The 19,555-nt window shown below is 37.9% G+C and overlaps 1 protein-coding gene across 4 annotated transcripts in view; it reads right to left on the bottom strand.

Moving 5' to 3' along the window:
* GPATCH8 (G-patch domain containing 8) overlaps nucleotides 1–19,555 on the bottom strand; it is a 120,177-nt gene that overhangs the window by 51,173 nt on the left and 49,449 nt on the right. For 2 of the 4 annotated variants that reach the window (XM_055317800.1, XM_055317805.1), the window contains exons 4-5: nucleotides 2,327–2,394; nucleotides 1,551–1,637 (exon numbers count right to left, since the gene is read on the bottom strand). In XM_055317800.1, coding sequence (XP_055173775.1) covers nucleotides 1,551–1,637; nucleotides 2,327–2,394 — 155 coding nt within the window. Of the gene's footprint in view, nucleotides 1–1,550; nucleotides 1,638–2,326; nucleotides 2,395–4,451; nucleotides 6,086–19,555 lie in introns of those variants that run through there. The other 2 variants (XM_055317813.1, XM_055317823.1) reach the window with 2 other exon arrangements.

The raw sequence follows: 19,555 nt of genomic DNA, 5'->3' as shown, positions 1-19,555 counted from the left end.
GACTCACAGTTCTATATAACAAGTAGGTGAAATCTGTTAACTGAGATCTTTCAAATGTCTTTGCTGAATTTTTTCTACTTTTAAATCAATTATTTAAAGAGATATATTAAAATCCCCCACTATTTGGTAGATGTAATATTTCTCCTTATAATTCTGTCAGTTTTTATATTAGTTATTTTTTTTATGATAGAACAGATTCTTAAAAATAAATCCCTTTTCCCTCTTCCCCCTTTAAGGTTCATGACCAAAATCGGTTTCTGTATGATAATCTTAACTAGTCAAATTTATATTTTATAGTAGAGACTGGGCATACTACATCTTGAAAGGCATGTTCCTTGGTCAGTCTATTTGAAAGCTAATTTACAATATGGTCTAAATTGCAGTTTACTGTAATTAATCCCTTTAAAAGGAAAATACTGATGTTCTCAATTTTTTTTTTTAAGATTTTTATTTATTTATTCATGAGAGACACGGAGAGAGAGAGAGAGGCAGAGACACACAGGCAGAAGAAGCAGACTCCATGCAGGGAGTCCAACATGGGCCTCGATCGCGGGTCTCCAGGATCATGCCCTGGGCTGAAGATGGTGCTAAACCGCTGAGCCACCCAGGCTGCCCTCAATTTTTTTTTTTTAATTTTTATTTACTTATGATAGTCAGAGAGAGGCAGAGACATAGGCAGAGGGAGAAGCAGGCTCCATGCACCAGGAGCCCGACGTGGGATTCGATCCCGGGTCTGCAGGATCACGCCCTGGGCCAAAGGCAGGCGCCAAACCGCTGCACCACCCAGGGATCCCAATTTTTTTTTTTTAATTTTTTATTTATTTATGATAGTCACACACAGAGAGAGAGAGAGAGAGAGAGAGAGAGAGAGAGAGAGAGAGAGAGAGAGGCAGAGACATAGGCAGAGGGAGAAGCAGGCTCCATGCACCAGGAGCCCGACGTGGGATTCGATCCCGGGTCTCCAGGATCGCGCCCTGGGCCAAAGGCAGGCGCTAAATCGCTGCGCCACCCAGGGATCCCCAATTTTTTTTTTTTTTAAGAGCAAGAGTGAGCAAGCACAGGATGAAAGGGAGAGGAAGACTAAGAATCTTAAGCAGGCCCCATGCCCAATATGGAACCCAACTTGGGGCTCAATCTCATGACCTGACCTGAAGTCAAGAGTCAGATGCTTAACCAACTGACCCACCCAGGTGGCCTCACTATTTGTTATTCTTAAAACCATCCATCCATTGGAAAACAAAGTTTGCCAATAGATCCAAGTTCTCAAAGGACTCTTAAATAATTTTTACTGCTACTACTCCCTATTGTGTACCTGGCACTCTGTTTTCAAATGCCAATATAATCACCATTCCAACAGACTGATGAAGTGGGTATCAGCCCTATAGTTTTTACAATGGCAGTATAGGAAAGTAACAAAAACCCGAGGCCTACTACTAATCATCACCAAACGTCAAACAAATGCTGTTATCAACAGAGATCCTTTTCACCAAAAGGAAGTATCTCTTGAACTGTGAGCACCCAATATGTTAAGAATGGCTTCATTCAAGTACCTTGTACTTCTGTCTCAATTCTTCTGTGTCTTCCTTTTCTACTTCTAGGACACGGCGCCGTTCGGTAGCATCTTCAGCATAATCAAGCTTAACAAAAATAGATATAATTAGTTTTAATTCCTAAAGTACCCCCAATTAGCATTAAAAAATCATCTACACAACTACAGTATTGCATGAAAATAAAAACTTCCTATTTTACTCAGCTACCTCTTTATTGTCACCCCACAGAGAAAAATGTGTGCAAAATAGTTAATTAATCCTTTCATGCTGGTGGTTCCCAATGAGCACATTTTTTGATGATAACAGACTTAACTTTAATGTTCGATGCCAAAGAATTAGGAGTAAACGGAGAAAATTTTTTAGTCAATGAAAAGAAAGTATCACAGATGACAGCTATACACAGGAGCAAAGCTTCTACAATGGCAAATATTTTCAGAGTTGAAAAACACTGCCTAATGAGCACCAGGAACTGGGTTTTAAGTCTGGTCTTGCTCTGTGGCATAATCCTGGGCAAAGCATTCAACTTCCTGCTTAAACAAACAAACAAACAAAAACCAGGGGCATTATTTCTGCCATCTACCTACCTCAAAGCCAGCACTAAATGAGATTGTAAAATAAATTTTTAAATTTTCAAAGAAAAATATTAAAACTACATTCTATCTAGTAAATGTATTCTTGTATTAGCATCTGAATTTGGAATTAATATCAATTTTAAATACACCATTTAAAAAATAAATACACCATTTAAAAAAAATTAGCTAACAAGATTAACTTACCTCCATTTCCATGCGACCCATGCCCATGACATCATATTTGACGACAATTGGAATGGGATCTGTTCTCCCTGTAACAGGAACACATAATCAAGGTAAGAGGCAAAGCTAAGCCAACAGTTCACTTTATACATTGGGTTTGGGTGGTTAGAGATCTTGCCTTGGAGTGCAGAGACCAGAAAGCTACAGTGAACCAAACACAAGCCATTCTCACAGCTTACAACCAAACCTACCTCTCCCAGTTTAATCCCAACTAACCAGTTAACCTTGGTTGACATTCCAGTTGGGGAAAATTCCAGATTACTATGGCAAAATTAAATACATAAGTAATGCAAAGCACTTCTAAGCAATGGCACCAGGAGATTTACAAATCAAAAGCTTTAGAAACTGCTTTTTAAGAAGATCCCCAAATAACTTTCATCAAGAATCACTTCACTCTTACTGTCCACGGACATCCTCCCACACACACTTTTAAATCTAGTAATAAATATCTCAACTGACATGCTTACATTTTTAAAAAAAAAGCATGGTTTCAAATATAATTCAGGAAAACTCTGTAATTGCAATTCAGCATATTTAATTTGTTTTCAAAAGATGCTTTATAATTAACTGAGGCTAAGACAAAATTTAAATAAAAAGCAAACGTTAGCTGCCCTTAGGGACAAAAATGGTTTTAGTTTTAAACTGGTGCTCTGAGGTCCCATCTTCCAGAATGGATTTAACACCGGCTATGGCAATCAGTAAGCTGTGAAAAGGACTAGTTGCGAAGAAAATTGACTTTAAACTAATCAATCTATGCTGGAGATTTTTAAAAATGTATATTTAATCCACTCATAACCAGCCAAACAAAGCAAAATGGGGCAGACAAGCACTTTACTACCACAGCTGTTTTACATCACAACTTGCGCTGTTTATTGTGATGTAAGCCCACTGAAAAGAGGACTTACTTACCTTATCCGTTGTACACCTTTAGTGAAAAAACACAATGTTTACTTCCCTCATCATTTCACTCAGGCTGGTGTAAACAATTGTTTTTTGTTTGTTTTTTGTGTTTTTGTTGTTGTTGTTATACACACATATGTATTATACCTTTGGGCTAAAAGTTGAGTTTTGTCCGGCTAAATCTGAGGTACTACCAAAACCAATTAAAAATAAATAAATGCCATATTCATAACTAGGCTTGGTCCTGGGGAGAAAAGAAACTGTTTTCAAAGTGATTGGCAACCACTTATATCCAGTTGCTTCATATATGTGTTTAATTTTTGTCTTTAAAACATAATGAAAAACTAATTCAGAAGTTTACTTATCACCAATATCCCATTATAGTTTTCAAACAATATATAAGGAGATATTTAGGAGTAATTATCACAATGAAAGTTTAATATAGATCCTTTCATGGCAGAAAAAAAAAAAGGAAAAAGTTCTAAAATACAGCCTTCTTTTGGAAACTATCAAAGACTGCCAGTTAAAATGAATATACATTACTACCTTATGCCCAATGGTATAATAAATAAGCAGTGACTGCAATCTTTAGCAAAAGGACCAAATTAAAGACAGGTTATAAAAATGACTTCCTAGGTGCATATCACTTTCATAACGTCTCAATCAGGGATTTACTGGTAAAATACACAAATGCTCCAATGAAACAATTGAAAAGAAATGTCAAAGGAATTTACTTTTTTGGTTTTGGTTTCTTTTTGGTCTGTCAGAATTTGTTTTGCAAGAATCAAGAAAATTTTGGTATAAATTCATTACCTCTGTAAACCCCTGTTTATAAACTCTGCATTAGTACTTTTGCCTTCTAAGGCAGTCAAAGTTTTAATTTATTTATAAATTGCAGTAGCAAGTGCTAGTGCCCATTACATTGTGGGAAAATCAAGTTTTTGACAGTATTAGAATTTAATGTTTTAACTGATTTTTTTTTTTTTTGGCAGTTCTAACACAAACAGATACATCCCTTCTTAACAGTACCCTTTAATGAACAAGGATCAGACAAGTTGCATAAGGAAAGGAAAGGAAAATGAAAAAGACCAAGCAGAAGGATGAAGGCTACAACAGAGAAAGTAAGCCTAACATATTGGTGCACTGATGACAAAAGGAGTAATTCAGTCTGAAAATAAAAAATTACCACTGCTAAGTTTACCATCACCACAACAAGTCCAGGATCATAATGCTGTAAAAAAGAAACACCATTTGTTAGGCAGAAACCATCAGGGTAGGAAATAGGCCTTCTAGCAGGCAGATGGGAAGGGGTAAAGTAACCATTGGTTTGTCCCTCCCCCAATTTCAGCTGAAGAAGAGGAAGGACACTTTGTGCTAGAGCAGTTGTTTTCATATTGGTTGGCCCAGCCTGTGAGATTTTTGCCTGCGTGTTGCTACTTGAGAACAAGTACAACCTCCTCTTTAACAATTCAGGGAGTGGGGCGAGGTGTTAAAGCAAGAGCACTAGCTCTAGCTTCCAATCTCTTAATTAACTACTATTCATTCTGGTAAATCAGTATGCAGGCCCCAAGTTGGGACTTCTCCTTAAAAAAATAACATCAAAGACAGTCAGATCAACTGGACAGTGATCAAGTCATTTCCTTAATTAAAAGAATTCTAAGAGGATTTGTGGTTTGGGAAGGGAGTCATCAAGACCTTGTTAAAAAATATGTAAGTAAAAGGTCTGGAAAATAAACCTTTACACATTAAGTGCTTAGAAAACTAGTGTATATTTGAGTTCTGTTATGAATGAATAAAACTCTTGAAGTAGCTTTCCTTAGAAATTTGTTTCCTTCTAATGAAGTCTTCCCAGGCTTGCCAACATCTTTCTTTCTGCATACAACAAAGCCAAGCTTTGAAGGAGACCAGGAACTCCAGAGAAAATGACATCGAAATGGCTGTCACATTTATAATTAGTCTACTCAGAGGTAACTCATCACAGAAAATAAACAGTCTGGCTTTGAAAATAATCTGAAGGTACTATAATAACACTGGTGACAGGGGAACTACACTTATCGTGGTGAGCACTGAGTACTGGACAGAACTGCTGAATCATATTGTACACCAAAACTAATATAATACTGTCTGTTAATCATATTTCAATTGCCTGGCTGGCTTAGTTGGTAGAGCATGCAACTCCTCCACTCAGTGTCATGAGTTCAAGCCCCATCCTGGGCAGAGAGCTTACCTGTAAAATAAATATACACAACAACAACAAAAACCCCTCAAAACAAAACCAAATCTGAAGATGACATTATTGTCTGAGCCAAGCAGTAATTTCTTTCCATTATTAAATAGGCTCCAGACCAAAGCAAAATCCTAGTGGGAAAAAACAAAGAATATATAATACAGGAAGGGACTGCAGCTTAAAAATAAAAGAAACCTCTTAATTTATTCATTTGTAATCGATAAATCTATCATAAAGTACACTACATGGAACACCTGAATAACAACTTATAGCAATGACTTTTCAAAAGGTAGGTAGCAAACAAATACTTACTAACATGATATTCTCTAGAAAACTTCTTTTTAAAAAAATAAACTGTACTAGAGGTACCTGGCTAGCTCAGTCAGTAAAGCACGTGACTCCTGATCTCGAGGTTGTAATTCAAGTCCCATGTTAGGAATATATATGTCACTTAAAAATAAAATCTTTAAAAAATAAAGATTAAAAACATTATATAAAGGAGTGCTTAGGTGGCTCGGTAGGCTAAGTGCTCAACTCTTGATCTCAGCTCAGGTCTTGTTTTTTTCCAAAGATTTATTTTATTTTATTTTATTTTATTTTATTTTATTTTATTTTATTTTATTTTATTTTATTTTATTTTATTCATGTATGTATGTATGTAGGTAGGTAGGTAGGTAGGTAGGTAAGTATGTATGTAGGTATGTATGTATTTGAGAGAGAGAGAGAGAACATGAATAGGGGGAGAGGCAGAGGAAGAGGGAGAGGGAGAAGCAGGCTCCCTGGCGAGAAAGGAGCCCAATTCAAGGCTGGATATCCCAGGACCCAAGGATTATGACCTGAGCCAAAGGCAGGTGCTTAACTGACTTAGCCACCCAGGCACCCCTCAGCTCAGGTCTTGATCTCAGGGTTGTGAGTTCATGTTGGACTCCATGCTGGATGTGGAGCCTACTTTAAAAAATTAAAAATTTAAAAAATTAAATTAAAATTTAATGAATTTAAAAATACATAAAATTGAATTTAAAATAACAAAAATAAATTGAACTAAATCCTAGTTCCCTACTTCGTTTCCTTTAAAGACAACATGTTATTGTTTATTTCATTCCAAAGGAAGCAACTTCAACCAGAACGCTAAAATCTTTCCTAAAAAGAAACTGTCCTCCTCAGCCAAAGATCAGTAAATACTATGACTATAATCAGGCCAACTAGAGAAGGGGAGGAAAAAACAACAACATACTAGATCTAGAATATGCCAATACTATTCATGTGATGAAAAAAAATTTGATATTCATATTTTCTAAATCAAAATTTCAAATATATATACAAATATTGAATTATGTAGTATACTTGAAACTAATATTTTGTATGATAATTATACTTCAGCAAAAAAGTATATAAAAATTTTATTTATTTATTTAAAGATTTTATTCATGAATAAAATGAGAGACACAGAGAGAGAGAGGCAAAGACACAAGCAGAGGGAGAAGCAAGCTCCATGCAGGGAGCCCGACGTGGGACTTGATCCTGGGTCTGCAGGATCACACCACGGGCTGAAGGCGGCGCTAAACCGCTGAGCCACTCAGGCTGCCCTTAAAAGATTTTATTGACGAGAGAGAGAGAGAGAGAGAGAGAGAGAGAGAGAGAGAGAGAGAGAGAGAGAGAGGGAGGAGAGAGAGAGAATGAGAATGAGCCAGTGGTGGCAGCAAGCAGAGGGAGAAGCAGGCTCCCCACTGAGCAGCGAGCCAGATGTGGGGCAACCCTAGGACCATGATTGAAATGAAGGCAGAAACTTAACGGATTGAGCCATTCAAGTGCCCTTCAAAAATGCTTTTTAAAGAGAAGAAAAGAAACTACGTTTTATTAACCAGCCTGAATTGTACTTTGTCTATTTTATTTATTTTTGTTTTTTAAAGATTTTATTTATTTATTCATAGAGACACAGGGGGGGGGCAGAGACACAGGTAGAGGGAGAAGCAGGCTCCATGCATGGACTTTGTAGATTTTAAAAGGTAGTTTTACTTCTATAATGACAAAAGTATTAAATGTGCATGTATGCATCTCTTGCTAAAATGTGAGGCTATTACGACTTACCATAACTGAAGAGAGAATAAGGCCAAACAAAAATTCGCTGACTACAACCACCTTGTTTCTGAAAACAATCCCTCATAAATCAGTTTTGATTTGAAAATAATTAAATATATACTAATCTACAAAACTGGCCCCAAAAATTGCACTAAAGAGAAATACTTTTTAAAGAAATGCTATTTTTAGAGACAAACTCCAGGGGATAGAACAATTGGGAGGAAAATATTATAGAACAACCATAATTTGGTAAACAGCCACACTTCAAAATCAGAACATGTAAGATTTTCTGACAGAAACAAATTAGAAATGAAGAAGCTTCCAAAGTGATTAGAACACTGGTTAGACAGCCAATAGATGCAAGAACACCTTAATTTCTCTCTGCAGCCTTTCCCCTTACTAAGATTGATTCAACAACAAATACCTGTTACAAATCAAGCTGCTACTACTCTGTTGGAAGGCATTGGGCATATGGCAGTGATCAACACAAAGTCTTAAATCCCATTAATTACCAATAAATAGGCAAAATAATCATACCAACTTAAACTCCTGGCCTGAGTGGGTAAAACACAACATTTATAGAGCCAATGCATATACCTGAAAACGCTTAAAAATATCTGATCCTGTCTTAAGATGTCTAAAATAGTTTTAAAAGACTGATCCTCATAAGCAGAAATAAATATAAAAGCCATCAAAGTCACAATATCCACTTGCAAAAGACCATTAAACTGATTAAGCCCTGGGCGCCTGGGTGGCTCAGTGGTTGAGCATCTACCTTTGGCTCAGGTCATGATCCCAGGGTCCTGGGATGAGTACCACATCGGGCTCCCTGCAGGGAGCCTGCTTCTCCCTCTGCCTGTGTCTCTGCCTCTCTCTGTGTCTCTCATGAATAAATAAAATCTTAAAAATAAAATAAAATACAATAAACTGATTAAAACCAAGAGCTTGACTTGACATCTTTAAATATATTTATTTCTTACTAAATTTAAGCAACTCAAATAGATGTTATGAAATATTCTAATTTGCAAAATAGAACTTTTGGTAAGCTATATCTGTGCATTTAAATATAATTTCAGGGATCCCTGGGTGGCTCAGCGGTTTAGCTCCTGTCTTTGGCCCACGTCGGACTCCTGGCATGGAGCCTGTCTCTCCCTCTGCCTGTTTCTTTGCCTCTCTCTCTATATATATATGTCTATCACAAATAAAATATAAAAATAAATAAATAAATAAACAAACAAACAAATATAATTTCACTTATTAAAACAGTGATTACACACAACTCGTAGAAACACAGTAAAAATGGTACATCTATTTCCAAGCCAAAGCTTCACTTTTGCAAATTTCTCCTGAAAATAAGTTTTCGGTACCATAAAAACAATGATTACTTTCACTTAAATATTTTTTCTTAGTAACTATAATATGATAAATGCTACCTCCCTAAAACACTAACTGGAAACATCAAGCACATTAACTATTCCCTACAGAGTTTCTAAGGTATTTTGTTCTTTTTTAAAAGATTTTATTCACTTATTTGAGAGAAAGAGAGAAAGCATGAGCAGGAAGGAGGGACAGAAGGAGAGAAGCAGGCTCCCCACTGAGCAGGGAGCTCTCCTCCTTCTGGGATCATGACCTGAGCTGAAGGCAGGTGCTTAACAGACTGAGCCACCCAGGCCCTCCCAGAGTTTCTAAGGTTTAGGAAAAAAAAAAAAAGAGAGAGAGACTTCCTACTCAACAGAATTAAGATTCTCCAGTATAAAACTAACTATATTGTTGCCATAGCCAGTTTAGTGGTCTATACAACAACCAGATTAGTTTGATTTTCAAATACAAATGTTTCCTAAGAGCAAAGAAATTTAACTGTGACCTAAAGGAATCCTCATCCTTCCATCTTACCAGGGTATCAGAGTTGGCTTTCCAAGATAAAATAGTTCAATTTTAATCACATAAGGCTAATACTACTAAACAAGGACAGAGAAGAGGCAAAAAGACTTCACTAATAAACATGTTATGGAATCAGAATGTTAAACCTGAACAGGATATCTCATCATGGATGACAGGAGATAATCAAGCCTTTATTTTTTTTATTATTATTTTTTTAAATTTATGATATACAGAGAGAGAGAGAGAGAGAGAGAGAGAGGCAGAGACACAGGAGGAGGGAGAAGCAGGCTCCATGCCGGGAGTCCGACGTAGGACTCGATCCCGGGACTCCAGGATCGCACCCTGGGCCAAAGGCAGGCGCTAAACTGCTGAGCCACCCAGGGATCCCCTAATCAAGCCTTTAGAAGAGATTCAGAAAGGGCATTCAGGAGGTGCTTTTAATTGAAAAAAAGAAATCCTAAAGAAAATCATACTTTTAACCCAAATAAGATTGTTTTAGCTAAAATTATATCAGTTTACTGAAGGCTGTCTCATACTAACCATTGTGGGAAGATCAATCTATTTTTATTATTTATTTATTTATTTATTTATTATTATTTTAAATTTATGATAGTCACACACACACACACACACACAGAGAGAGAGAGAGAGAGAGAGAGAGAGAGAGAGGCAGAGACCCAGGCAGAGGGAGAAGCAGGCTCCATGCACCGGGCGCCCGACATGGGACTCGATCCCGGGTCTCCAGGATCGCGCCCTGGGCCAAAGGCAGGCGCCAAACCGCTGAGCTACCCAGGGATCCCTATTATTTATTTTTTTTTAATATTTTATTTATTTATTCATGAGAGACGAGAGAGAGAGAGAGAGAGAGAGAGAGAGAGAGAGAGAGAGACAGACATGCGCACAGTGACACAGGCAGAAGGAGAAGCATGCTCCATGCAGGGAGCCCGACATGGGACTCGATCCTGGGTCTCCAAGATCACACCCTAGGCCAAACTGCTGAGCCACCCAGGCTGCCCTCAATTTATTTTTTAAATGGGAAAGCCAATTTAATAAATACAATTTCGGGGGTACCTGGGTGGCTCAGTCAGTTAAAACACTGGGCTTTTGATTTTGGCTCAGGTTGTGAGATCAAGCTCCATGTCAGACATGAGCCTGCTTGGGATTCTCTCTCTCCCTCTGCCTCTCCCCTCACCCTGCTTATGCAGACACACAGGTTCTCATTTTCTCTCTCTCTCTCTAAAAAACAAACATACATACATACAATTTCATGTTAAAATAACCACCAAAAAAATGGGGCTCAAGGAGTGAGGGAAAAATATTAGGTCCCTAAGTTTAAAAAATAATGTTGGGTAACACTTCTGTGCCCTGAGTTTTACTTATGCTTGTATCCGGAGTAATTGACACAATATTTGGGATAGAGTGGTGTTCAATTAAAAAGCATTTGTTGGGATGCCTGAGTGGCTCAGCGGTTGGTTTGAGTGTCTGCCTTTGGCTCAGGCTGTGATCCCCGGGGTTGCAGGATCAAGTCCCATGTCAGGCTCCCTGCATGGAGCCTGCTTCTCCCTCTATCTGTGTCTCTGCCTCTCTCTATGTCTCTCGTGAATAAATAAATAAATACTATTTTGGGCAGCCTGGGTGGCTCAGTGGTTTAGCGCCACCTTTGGCCTGGGGCCTGACCCTGGAGACCCGGGATCGAGCCCCATGTTGAGCTCCCTGCATGGAGCCTGCTTCTCCCTCTGCCTATGTCTCTGCCTCTCTGTCCCCCTGTGTCTCTCATGAATAAATAAATTTTTAAATATATATATTTTAAAATTTTTTAAATAAATAAATAAATAAATAAAAAGCATTTGTTGACTCAAACGAACAAATATATTCTTAGTAGGTCTAGAACTTGTTCAGGTCTATTTATTTAGTTATCATAGTACTTTCTGCTTAGTACCATGAAATTCTGAATTAAACTGTCTTGTAACCAAATAATTATTTCATCAAGTAGAACACAGGGCTATGTTACACAGGCCTTCATATCTCAAAAAAATATACAAGCTATCATAAAGGAATATCTGAATTTTGCATTACTGTTCATTAGAGGCTTGTTCAATTTGTTTTATCTACTGCCACTCATTAGCAATTAAAAAAAGCAGGCATCACATGTTTAAGGAGTTAGACTTAAGGCTCACTTCAATATTTTTTTTAAAGTTTAAGTAATCTCTACACCCAACATGGGGCTTGAATTCACAACCCTGAGATCAAGAGATGCATGATATTCAGATTGAGCCAGAGAGACATCCTGGCTCACTTCAATTCTTAGAAAGTTTAAAGAGTAGAAAATATCTAAGTAGATAATATTTGGGAGGGTTAACAGTAGCCAGTTCTATGGTATTGTAACAATCCAACACCCTTTTAGAGTTGTATTCTCTTACTATTGGTTAAGTTTTCCGTAATTACACTGAGAATTTTTTACTATTCCAGGATCCTTCAATAACCCCAAAAGCAGGCTCCATGCAGGGAGCCCGACATGGGACTTGATTTAAACTGTTCCTCTTGGGATCCCTGGGTGGCTCAGCGGTTTGGCGCCTGCCTTTGGCCCAGGGCACAATCCTGGAGACCTGGGATGGAGTCCTGCATTGGGATCCTGGCATGGAGCCTGCTTCTCCTTCTGCGTGTCTCTGCTTCTCTCTCTCTCTAGGTCTATCATAAATAAATAAATAAAATCTTTAAAAATAAAAAAATAAACTGTTCCTCTTTACTTTCCACATTAACCCTCCCCCCGATTTATTTTCTTTCTATATTTTTCTAGGTAGTTTCTTAAAAAGCTGGGCAAAAAAATCTCAGTTCTCCAGTAAGAGATCATTTCTAACTACTTTGTCACCTTTGACAACCAGAGCCTGAGTCTCAGCAGCCTCCCCTGCAAAATGGAGATATTATCCTCACTTTCAGGATGGGTATACAGATCAAGATATAACAAATAGAAGATGCCTTGGAAACCATAAATCACCATGTAGGATGCTGAACTCCAAACCAGTTATCTCCTTAAAGCCTCAGAAAAAAATTTTAGATGAAAAAACTTTAAAAAGAAAGAAAATTAAAAAAAAAAATTGTTTTCCCTTCATTTCCAAATTTGGCATTTTTTTGAAATGAAATGAATGCTACTCTAAAATAGAAGCTATGACAAATTGTTTTACATGCAATTTGGTGATAATGAAACAATAGGTTTCTCCCAACAGGTGGGAGAAAATTATTATACAGGATCAATAACCAAAGAATCATCCAAAAATGTTTCCCATATATCATTCCATTAACAAAATGAGATTGAGTTTGAAAAGCAATGTTACATAACTATTAAACCCAAGGCAAAAGAATGAACTTAAGCATAATTTTAGCAAAATCTTCTCCAAATTAAACATAGAGTTCAAATCATCTAAGAAAATATATTTAGCTTAAGCAAAACTAAATAAATTGGGCAGCCCCGGTGGCACAGTGGTTTCGCACCGCCTGCAGCCCGGGGTGTGATCCTGGAGACCTGGGATCGAGTCCCACGTCAGGTTCCCTGCGTGGAGCCTGCTTCTCCCTCTGCCTGTGTCTCTGCCTCTCTCTCTCTCTCTCTGTCTCTATGAATAAATAAAATCTTTAAAAAAAAAAAAGCTAAATAAATTAAACATTGTCAAAATGCTTACTCTTTTACTATTATTGCCACCTGGAAGACAACAGCAGCTATGTACGTGTACTAAAGAACAAGGTACTAATCCATAGTGTGTCAAATTTGTAACAGATGAAGTCCACATGGAATATAAGAAAAAATTCAGAATGCATAGTAGATTGAGATTACTCAAAATCCCAATTTCCTTTGGAGTTTCTGCTATGAGTCCAAAGATACTAGGTCATACCTTAATTTTTTTTTTCCTTACAGTTCTAAAATCTATGATTCCATACAGCTTTGAAAGCAATTCTGTCTCCTCTTAATTCCTATTTATCAAATACTGAGTTCACTAGTGAATTTTTATATTTTCAACTATTTCTACCTGATTGGACTATTCTACTTAAAAAGAAATCACTACCACACTATATACTCTATATACATTTAAGTTGCTCATTTAAAAAGATTCTTGGAGGGGCACCTGGATGCACAGTGGGTTAAGCATCCAACTCTTGGTTTTGGCTCAGGTCGTGATCTCAGGGTCCTGAGATGGAGCCCTGAGTTGGGGGCTCCCATCCCAACTTAGGGCTCCATGCTCAGCTTGGCGTCTGCTTGAGACACTGATCCTGTGTTCCCCTCCTTCGAGTGGAGGTGGACACTGTCTCCTGTGTTCCTCTCCTTCCAGTGGAGGTGTAGAATAAATACATCTTAAAAAAAAAAAAAGTTTCTTGGACATTCCACTTTCTTGCCTAAGAAATCCAGTTTCTACATAAACCAGCTTCATCTTAATCACATAAATTAACCCAGGGCAACTAGGGCAAGAAGTCCACAAGTTAGAGCGTAGGAAACAATGTAAATCAGGCTTAGACTATAAAGAAAAATAAACAGCATTACACTAATTCAGACCTCAAATCACTAATACATTTTAGATGTAGTAAAAGAACCAACCAAGTCTACCCTACTTGTTGTAGTGAAGGTAATTTTCTCAGAAGCTCATTTTTTATTAATTTATTTTTTAAAGATTTTATTTATTCATGAGAGAGAGAGACAGACAGACAGACATAGGCAGAGGGAGAAGGCAGCTCCCTGCAGGGAGCCCAATGTGGGGACTTGATCCCAGACCCCGGGATCACAACCCTAGCTGAAGGCAGATGCTCAACCACTGAGCCACCCACGCATCCCATCTCAAGAGCTTATTTTATTCACATGGCCCAGAGCAAATTCTTTGGGAGAGCTTGTTTAAAATGAAATCTCCTGGGGGCACCTGGATGGCTCAGTTGGTTAAGTGTCCAACTGTTGATCTTGGCTCAGATCTCAATCTCAAGGTTTTGAGTTCAAGCCCTGATTTGGACTCCATGCTGGGCATGAGGTCTACTTTAAAAAATAAATAAATAATAAAAAATAAAATGTAATTTCCTGAACCCTACCCCAGACCTGCTGAGTTGTGCCGTTTAGGAATCTACATTATTAACAAAGCACCCAAAGTGATTCTGCGGCTCATGAAAGTTGGAGAACCATAAAGCCTGATGGAAATACTACTGGAGTAGAGGTCAAAATACTTGTGTGTTTATAAACACAGTTGTTAGCCTCAGCAGTTTGATCATGGATAAACATCTAAATTTCTCAATCTATTAGGTGGCATTATCTCCCACTCTACATACTGAGGAGGAAAATGAAATTGTATATAGGTATAAAAGTCATAAACCATCATGCTCAATTCCTTACACCTCCAAATCTTTAAAAAAATATAGGTATACTGAGAGTATAGCAAGGAAACATTGCTTACTAGTTACAGAGCTCAAATTCAAACCTGGGTCAAATTTCAAATGAGATCATAAAGTGGTAACCTTAAAATGGCTCAAATTTAGGTCTTCTATATGTTTTGTTTCTCCCAAATTACTTTAAACTTTGAGCCAATATTTATTAAGCAGGAAATAGACCAAAAAATCTGTATTTCTGGTTCCTTTTTAAAAATTCAGAAGCTCGGGCAGCCGGGTGGCTCAGTGGTTTAGTGCTGCCTTCGGCCCAGGGTGTGATCCTGGAGACCTGGGATTGAGTCCCACGTCAGGCTCCCTGCACTGAGCCTGCTTTTCCCTCTGCCTATGTCTCTGCCTCTGTGTGTGTGTGTGTGTGTGTGTGTGATGAATAAATAAATAAAATTTTAAAAAAATCTTTCAGAAGCTCTGGGTGCGGGGGCGGGGAGGAGGTTCAATTGTTTGAGCTTTCTAACTCTTGATTTCAGCTCGGGCTGTGATCTCTAGGATTGAGCACCCTGTGGAGCTCTGCACTCAGTGTGGAATCTGCTTGATTTTCTTTCTCTCCCCCACTGCCCCTCTCTCACACACGCTTGCTTGCTCTAATAAATAAACCTTTAAAAAAAAGTTCCACCAGAGAAATATAAAGCGTAAGAAATAATAAAGAAAGAAATTCAAATATGAGACAGAAGTTATAGCATCCCCCTCACCCCCGCCTTGGAGACCAATTATCAACCAGCTCTAAAAATATAGCCAAACATCTTACCAAGCAATCTAGCCTTAAGTTTCTAGTGACTTTAGGGAAGACTGGGTGGCTCAGTGGCTGAGCATCTACCTTTGGCTAAGGGCGTGATCCCAGGATCCTGGGATCTGAGTCCTGCATCGGGCTCCCCATAGGGAGCTTGCTTCTCCCTCTGCCTATGTCTCTGCCTCTCTTTCTATGTCTCTCATGAATAAATAAATAAAATCTCTTAAAAAGGGACGCCTGGGTGGCTCAGTGGTTGAGTGTCTGCCTTCAGCTCAGGGTGTGATCCCAAGTCGGGGATTGAGTCTCACATTGGGCTCCCTGTGGGGAGCCCGCTTTTCCCTTTGCCTATGTCTCTGCCTTCTCTCTGTGTCTCTCATGAATAAATAAAATCTTTTAAAAAATATTTTTTAAAAAAGTTTCTACTGACTTTATAAAAATTTATGTTAATCATGAAGAACATATAATCACTTCAAGTGCCTTAAGACTATCTCTAATTTTTTGGCCAGAATAACTATTGTGTATTTTAATTCTGTATACTTGCATTGCTCACCATCATATCTTTCCAGAACAGAGAGGTGAGCTACCACACAGACTACAGCATATTGATTAAAAGCATAGTTTTGGCACCATTATTCTACCACTTATTTGCTATAAGTTCTTGGGCAAAGCATTGCTCAGAATGTCGATTTCCTCATCTAAAAACCAGGAATGGTATCTACACCTGAAAGAGGATTTAAATTAGATAATCCATATGCAAGCACTCACTGAATACTTAATAAATGCTAATAACTATTATAAATGATTAAAAGGTAAACCCAGTGAACAAGAGCTTGCCAGACAGACCTGCATGAACTGTACACTATACTTCTTGATTTGCTTCATTATCCTTCATCACTGTATCTTCTTTTCCATTTCCACTTCCATCACTCTACTCTAAGTTCTCATCAACTCATACCCAGACAACTTTCTAAACAGTCTTCCATTCATCTTCAGACATACTTTGATCATACTAGTATTTAACTTCTACCACAAATATCCTGGTAGGTGTATTGGAAAGAACAATAGATCGCAAATCAGAATTTAGGGCTGGGTTTCAGCAATATCACAAAGACATTTAGAAATCCTAAACCCAAATTTTTCCATCTGTAAAATGAATTTTAGGTAAAATTATCTTTAAGATTTTATTTATTTATTCATGAGAGACACAGAGAGGCAGAGACATAGGCAGAGGGAGAAGCAGGCTCCTTGTGGGGAGCTCGATGTAGGACTCGATCCCAGGACCCCGAGATCATGACCTGAGCCAAAGGCAGACACTTAACCACTGAGTTACCCAGGTGATCCAGGTAAAATTATCTTTAATTATCTTTTTTGCTATAAAAGTCTCTCTTCTAATCAAAAACTGCCTTTGGCTTACAAAATGAAGTCTAAATTGGGAGCAGTATTAACAATTCATTCAGTGTGAGTAGTTAAGAGCATGGTTTTGGAGTGTGAAAAAAAACCAAGATTTGAATTCTGATACTGTCATTTACTGGTTGTTTATCCTTGGGCAACTCACTAAGCTTTTTGAAGTCTCAGTTTCTTCTGCAAAATGAGAACAAAATTCTCATAGACTTGTTTTAAAAATTAAGTATTTTTAAGTGCTTAGCACATAGTAAACACTCTATTTCACTTATGCCTATTCAAACCAATTTCCCATCACTGCCGCCTTCTTATAGTTTCCAAACTGTTCTTGGAGACCAGAACTTTGCTTCAATGAAAACAACTGTGTCATCCACCAACCCCCACCCCACTTTTTATATTATGAAGGTTCAATATCAAAAAAATATCTGGAGAGGTACTTGGACAGCTCAGGCTATTATGTGTCTGCCTGTTTCTCCGTCTCCCTGCCGCTCCCCCTGATTGTGCGCTGGTCAAATAAATAAGTGGCACTTGGATGGCTCAGTTGGTTAAGCAACTGCCTTTGGCTCAGGTCATGGTCTTGGGGTCCTGGGATCAAGTCCCACATAAGACTCCCTGCTCAGCAGGGAATCTACTTCTCCCTCTCCCTCTGCTGTTCCCCTGCTTATGCTCTCTCGCTCACACATTCTCCCTCTTAAATAAATTATTTAAAAATAAACTTTAAAAATAAAAGCAGAAATACATACATACATACATACATACATACATACATACATACTGTATGAAAGGTCTATGGGCATTCCCTACTCCAGCCAGCTATGCCTACTCTTTGCTAACTGTAATCACTTGTATACATCAGTATCTCCTGTTTTTGGTAATATCTATTCTTCGCTCCTCAAGACTTCACTGTGAAGTCTTCCCTAGTCATTCCCTTCTTCTGAGGACTTACAGCATTTACCCGAAGATTTCCCCACCCTTAACTCCTAAAACAAATAGCAATAAGAGCAGTGTCTTACAATATTATGTATATTCTTTTAATGGTCTCTTGAACATAGGAAATATTCAATAAGTGTACAAATAATTCCATGTAATTCTTCACCAGAGCGCCTCCTTAAAAGTAATCTACCTTGATAATGTCCTATCTGCTTCTCTTAAGTGGTCCACTCTCTTTTCTTAGTTAAAAAAAAAAGGGTTGCTGGCTGGCTCAGTCAGAAGAGCATACAACTCTTGGTCTCAGGGTTTTGAGTTTGAGCCTTATGTTGGGTATAGACATTACTTAAAAATAAAATATTTTGCGATGCCTGGGTGGCTCAGCAGCTGAGCGCCTCCCTTTGGCCCAGGGCATGATCCTGGAGTCCCGGGATTGAGTCCCACATCAGGCTCCCTGCATGGAGTCTGCTTCTCCCTCTGCCTGTGTCTGTGCCCCTCTCTCTCTCAAGAATAAATAAATAAAATCTTAAAAACAAAACAAAAAAAAATAAAAAATAAAACCTTTTAAAAAGATAAATAAGTTTACCCAGATTCACTTAAAAAAAAAAGCACTAGAATAGTAAAAAAGCTTTCTATACTTAACTATTCCAAATTTTCATTTGAAAAATTTGCCACTTCTTTTCTAGTTATTTTGCCACCACCTCAACATATATTTAATGTTTTCTGATGTATCCTTTAAATGTGATGATCTCTATACTGTGAAACAAGTAGTTCATACAGAATTTGAGTTCATTTTTCCCCTCCTCTCCTCCAATCCCTCTTCCTTTTTAGTCCAGCCCTAAGACTCAGACTGGACTATTCTCACTTACTGCAGACTGCCAATTCTCACTAATTTTATTTACTAAATGGGCTTCCTCTTGTTCATATTAATGAAATCCCATTCAGAATATCAGCTAGACCTGCTTCAGATCTAACTAAGCCCTTCTGACAATCCATACATTCATGCTGGGGGAACTACATGTCTGTCCCCTGCCCAACTACTCTTATTTTCAGTTACCAGCTTTTCCTGAGAAGGTCAAAGGTATATATAGGGACACTGATTCCAAAGTCATGCTTATACTCAAATGGCAGAGACACAGTAGCTATATGACCTTTCCAAAACTGTTTGTTCATTTATGCAATGAGTATACTAGTATTTATTTCATTAAGTGGAACATAGAAAATACTTAGATTTAAGTCAATGTTTGGAACATAATATGTACTAAGTCTAATTTCCTTTTCCCAAAGGAAAATAAATTTTCAAAGGGAAACTAATATAGAAGGACAACAACTTAGATTTTACAAAGACCCTATTCACAAAACTTATCAGTCATTTATAATATTAAAGGAGAGCTTACTGGAACACCACCTGGCTGGCTCAGTCAGTAGAGCATGCATCTCCTGATCTTGGGACTGTGAGTTTGAGCCCCATATTGGGTATAGAGATTGCTTAAAAAGAAATCTTAAAAAGTGGGGGGGGGGGGGGGAAGAGCTTATTTTTATCAACTAAAGAATGATCTCTCTTAGGAAGTCAGTGTGGTTTTAAAGATCAACATTCTAGTTAACAATAAAGTCTATTTTTTCTTTTTTCTTTTTTCTT

This window comes from Nyctereutes procyonoides, unplaced genomic scaffold (assembly GCF_905146905.1).
Source record: "Nyctereutes procyonoides isolate TBG_1078 unplaced genomic scaffold, NYPRO_anot_genome, whole genome shotgun sequence".
NCBI lineage: Eukaryota > Metazoa > Chordata > Mammalia > Carnivora > Canidae > Nyctereutes > Nyctereutes procyonoides.
This window is presented reverse-complemented; position numbering and strand designations above follow the sequence as displayed.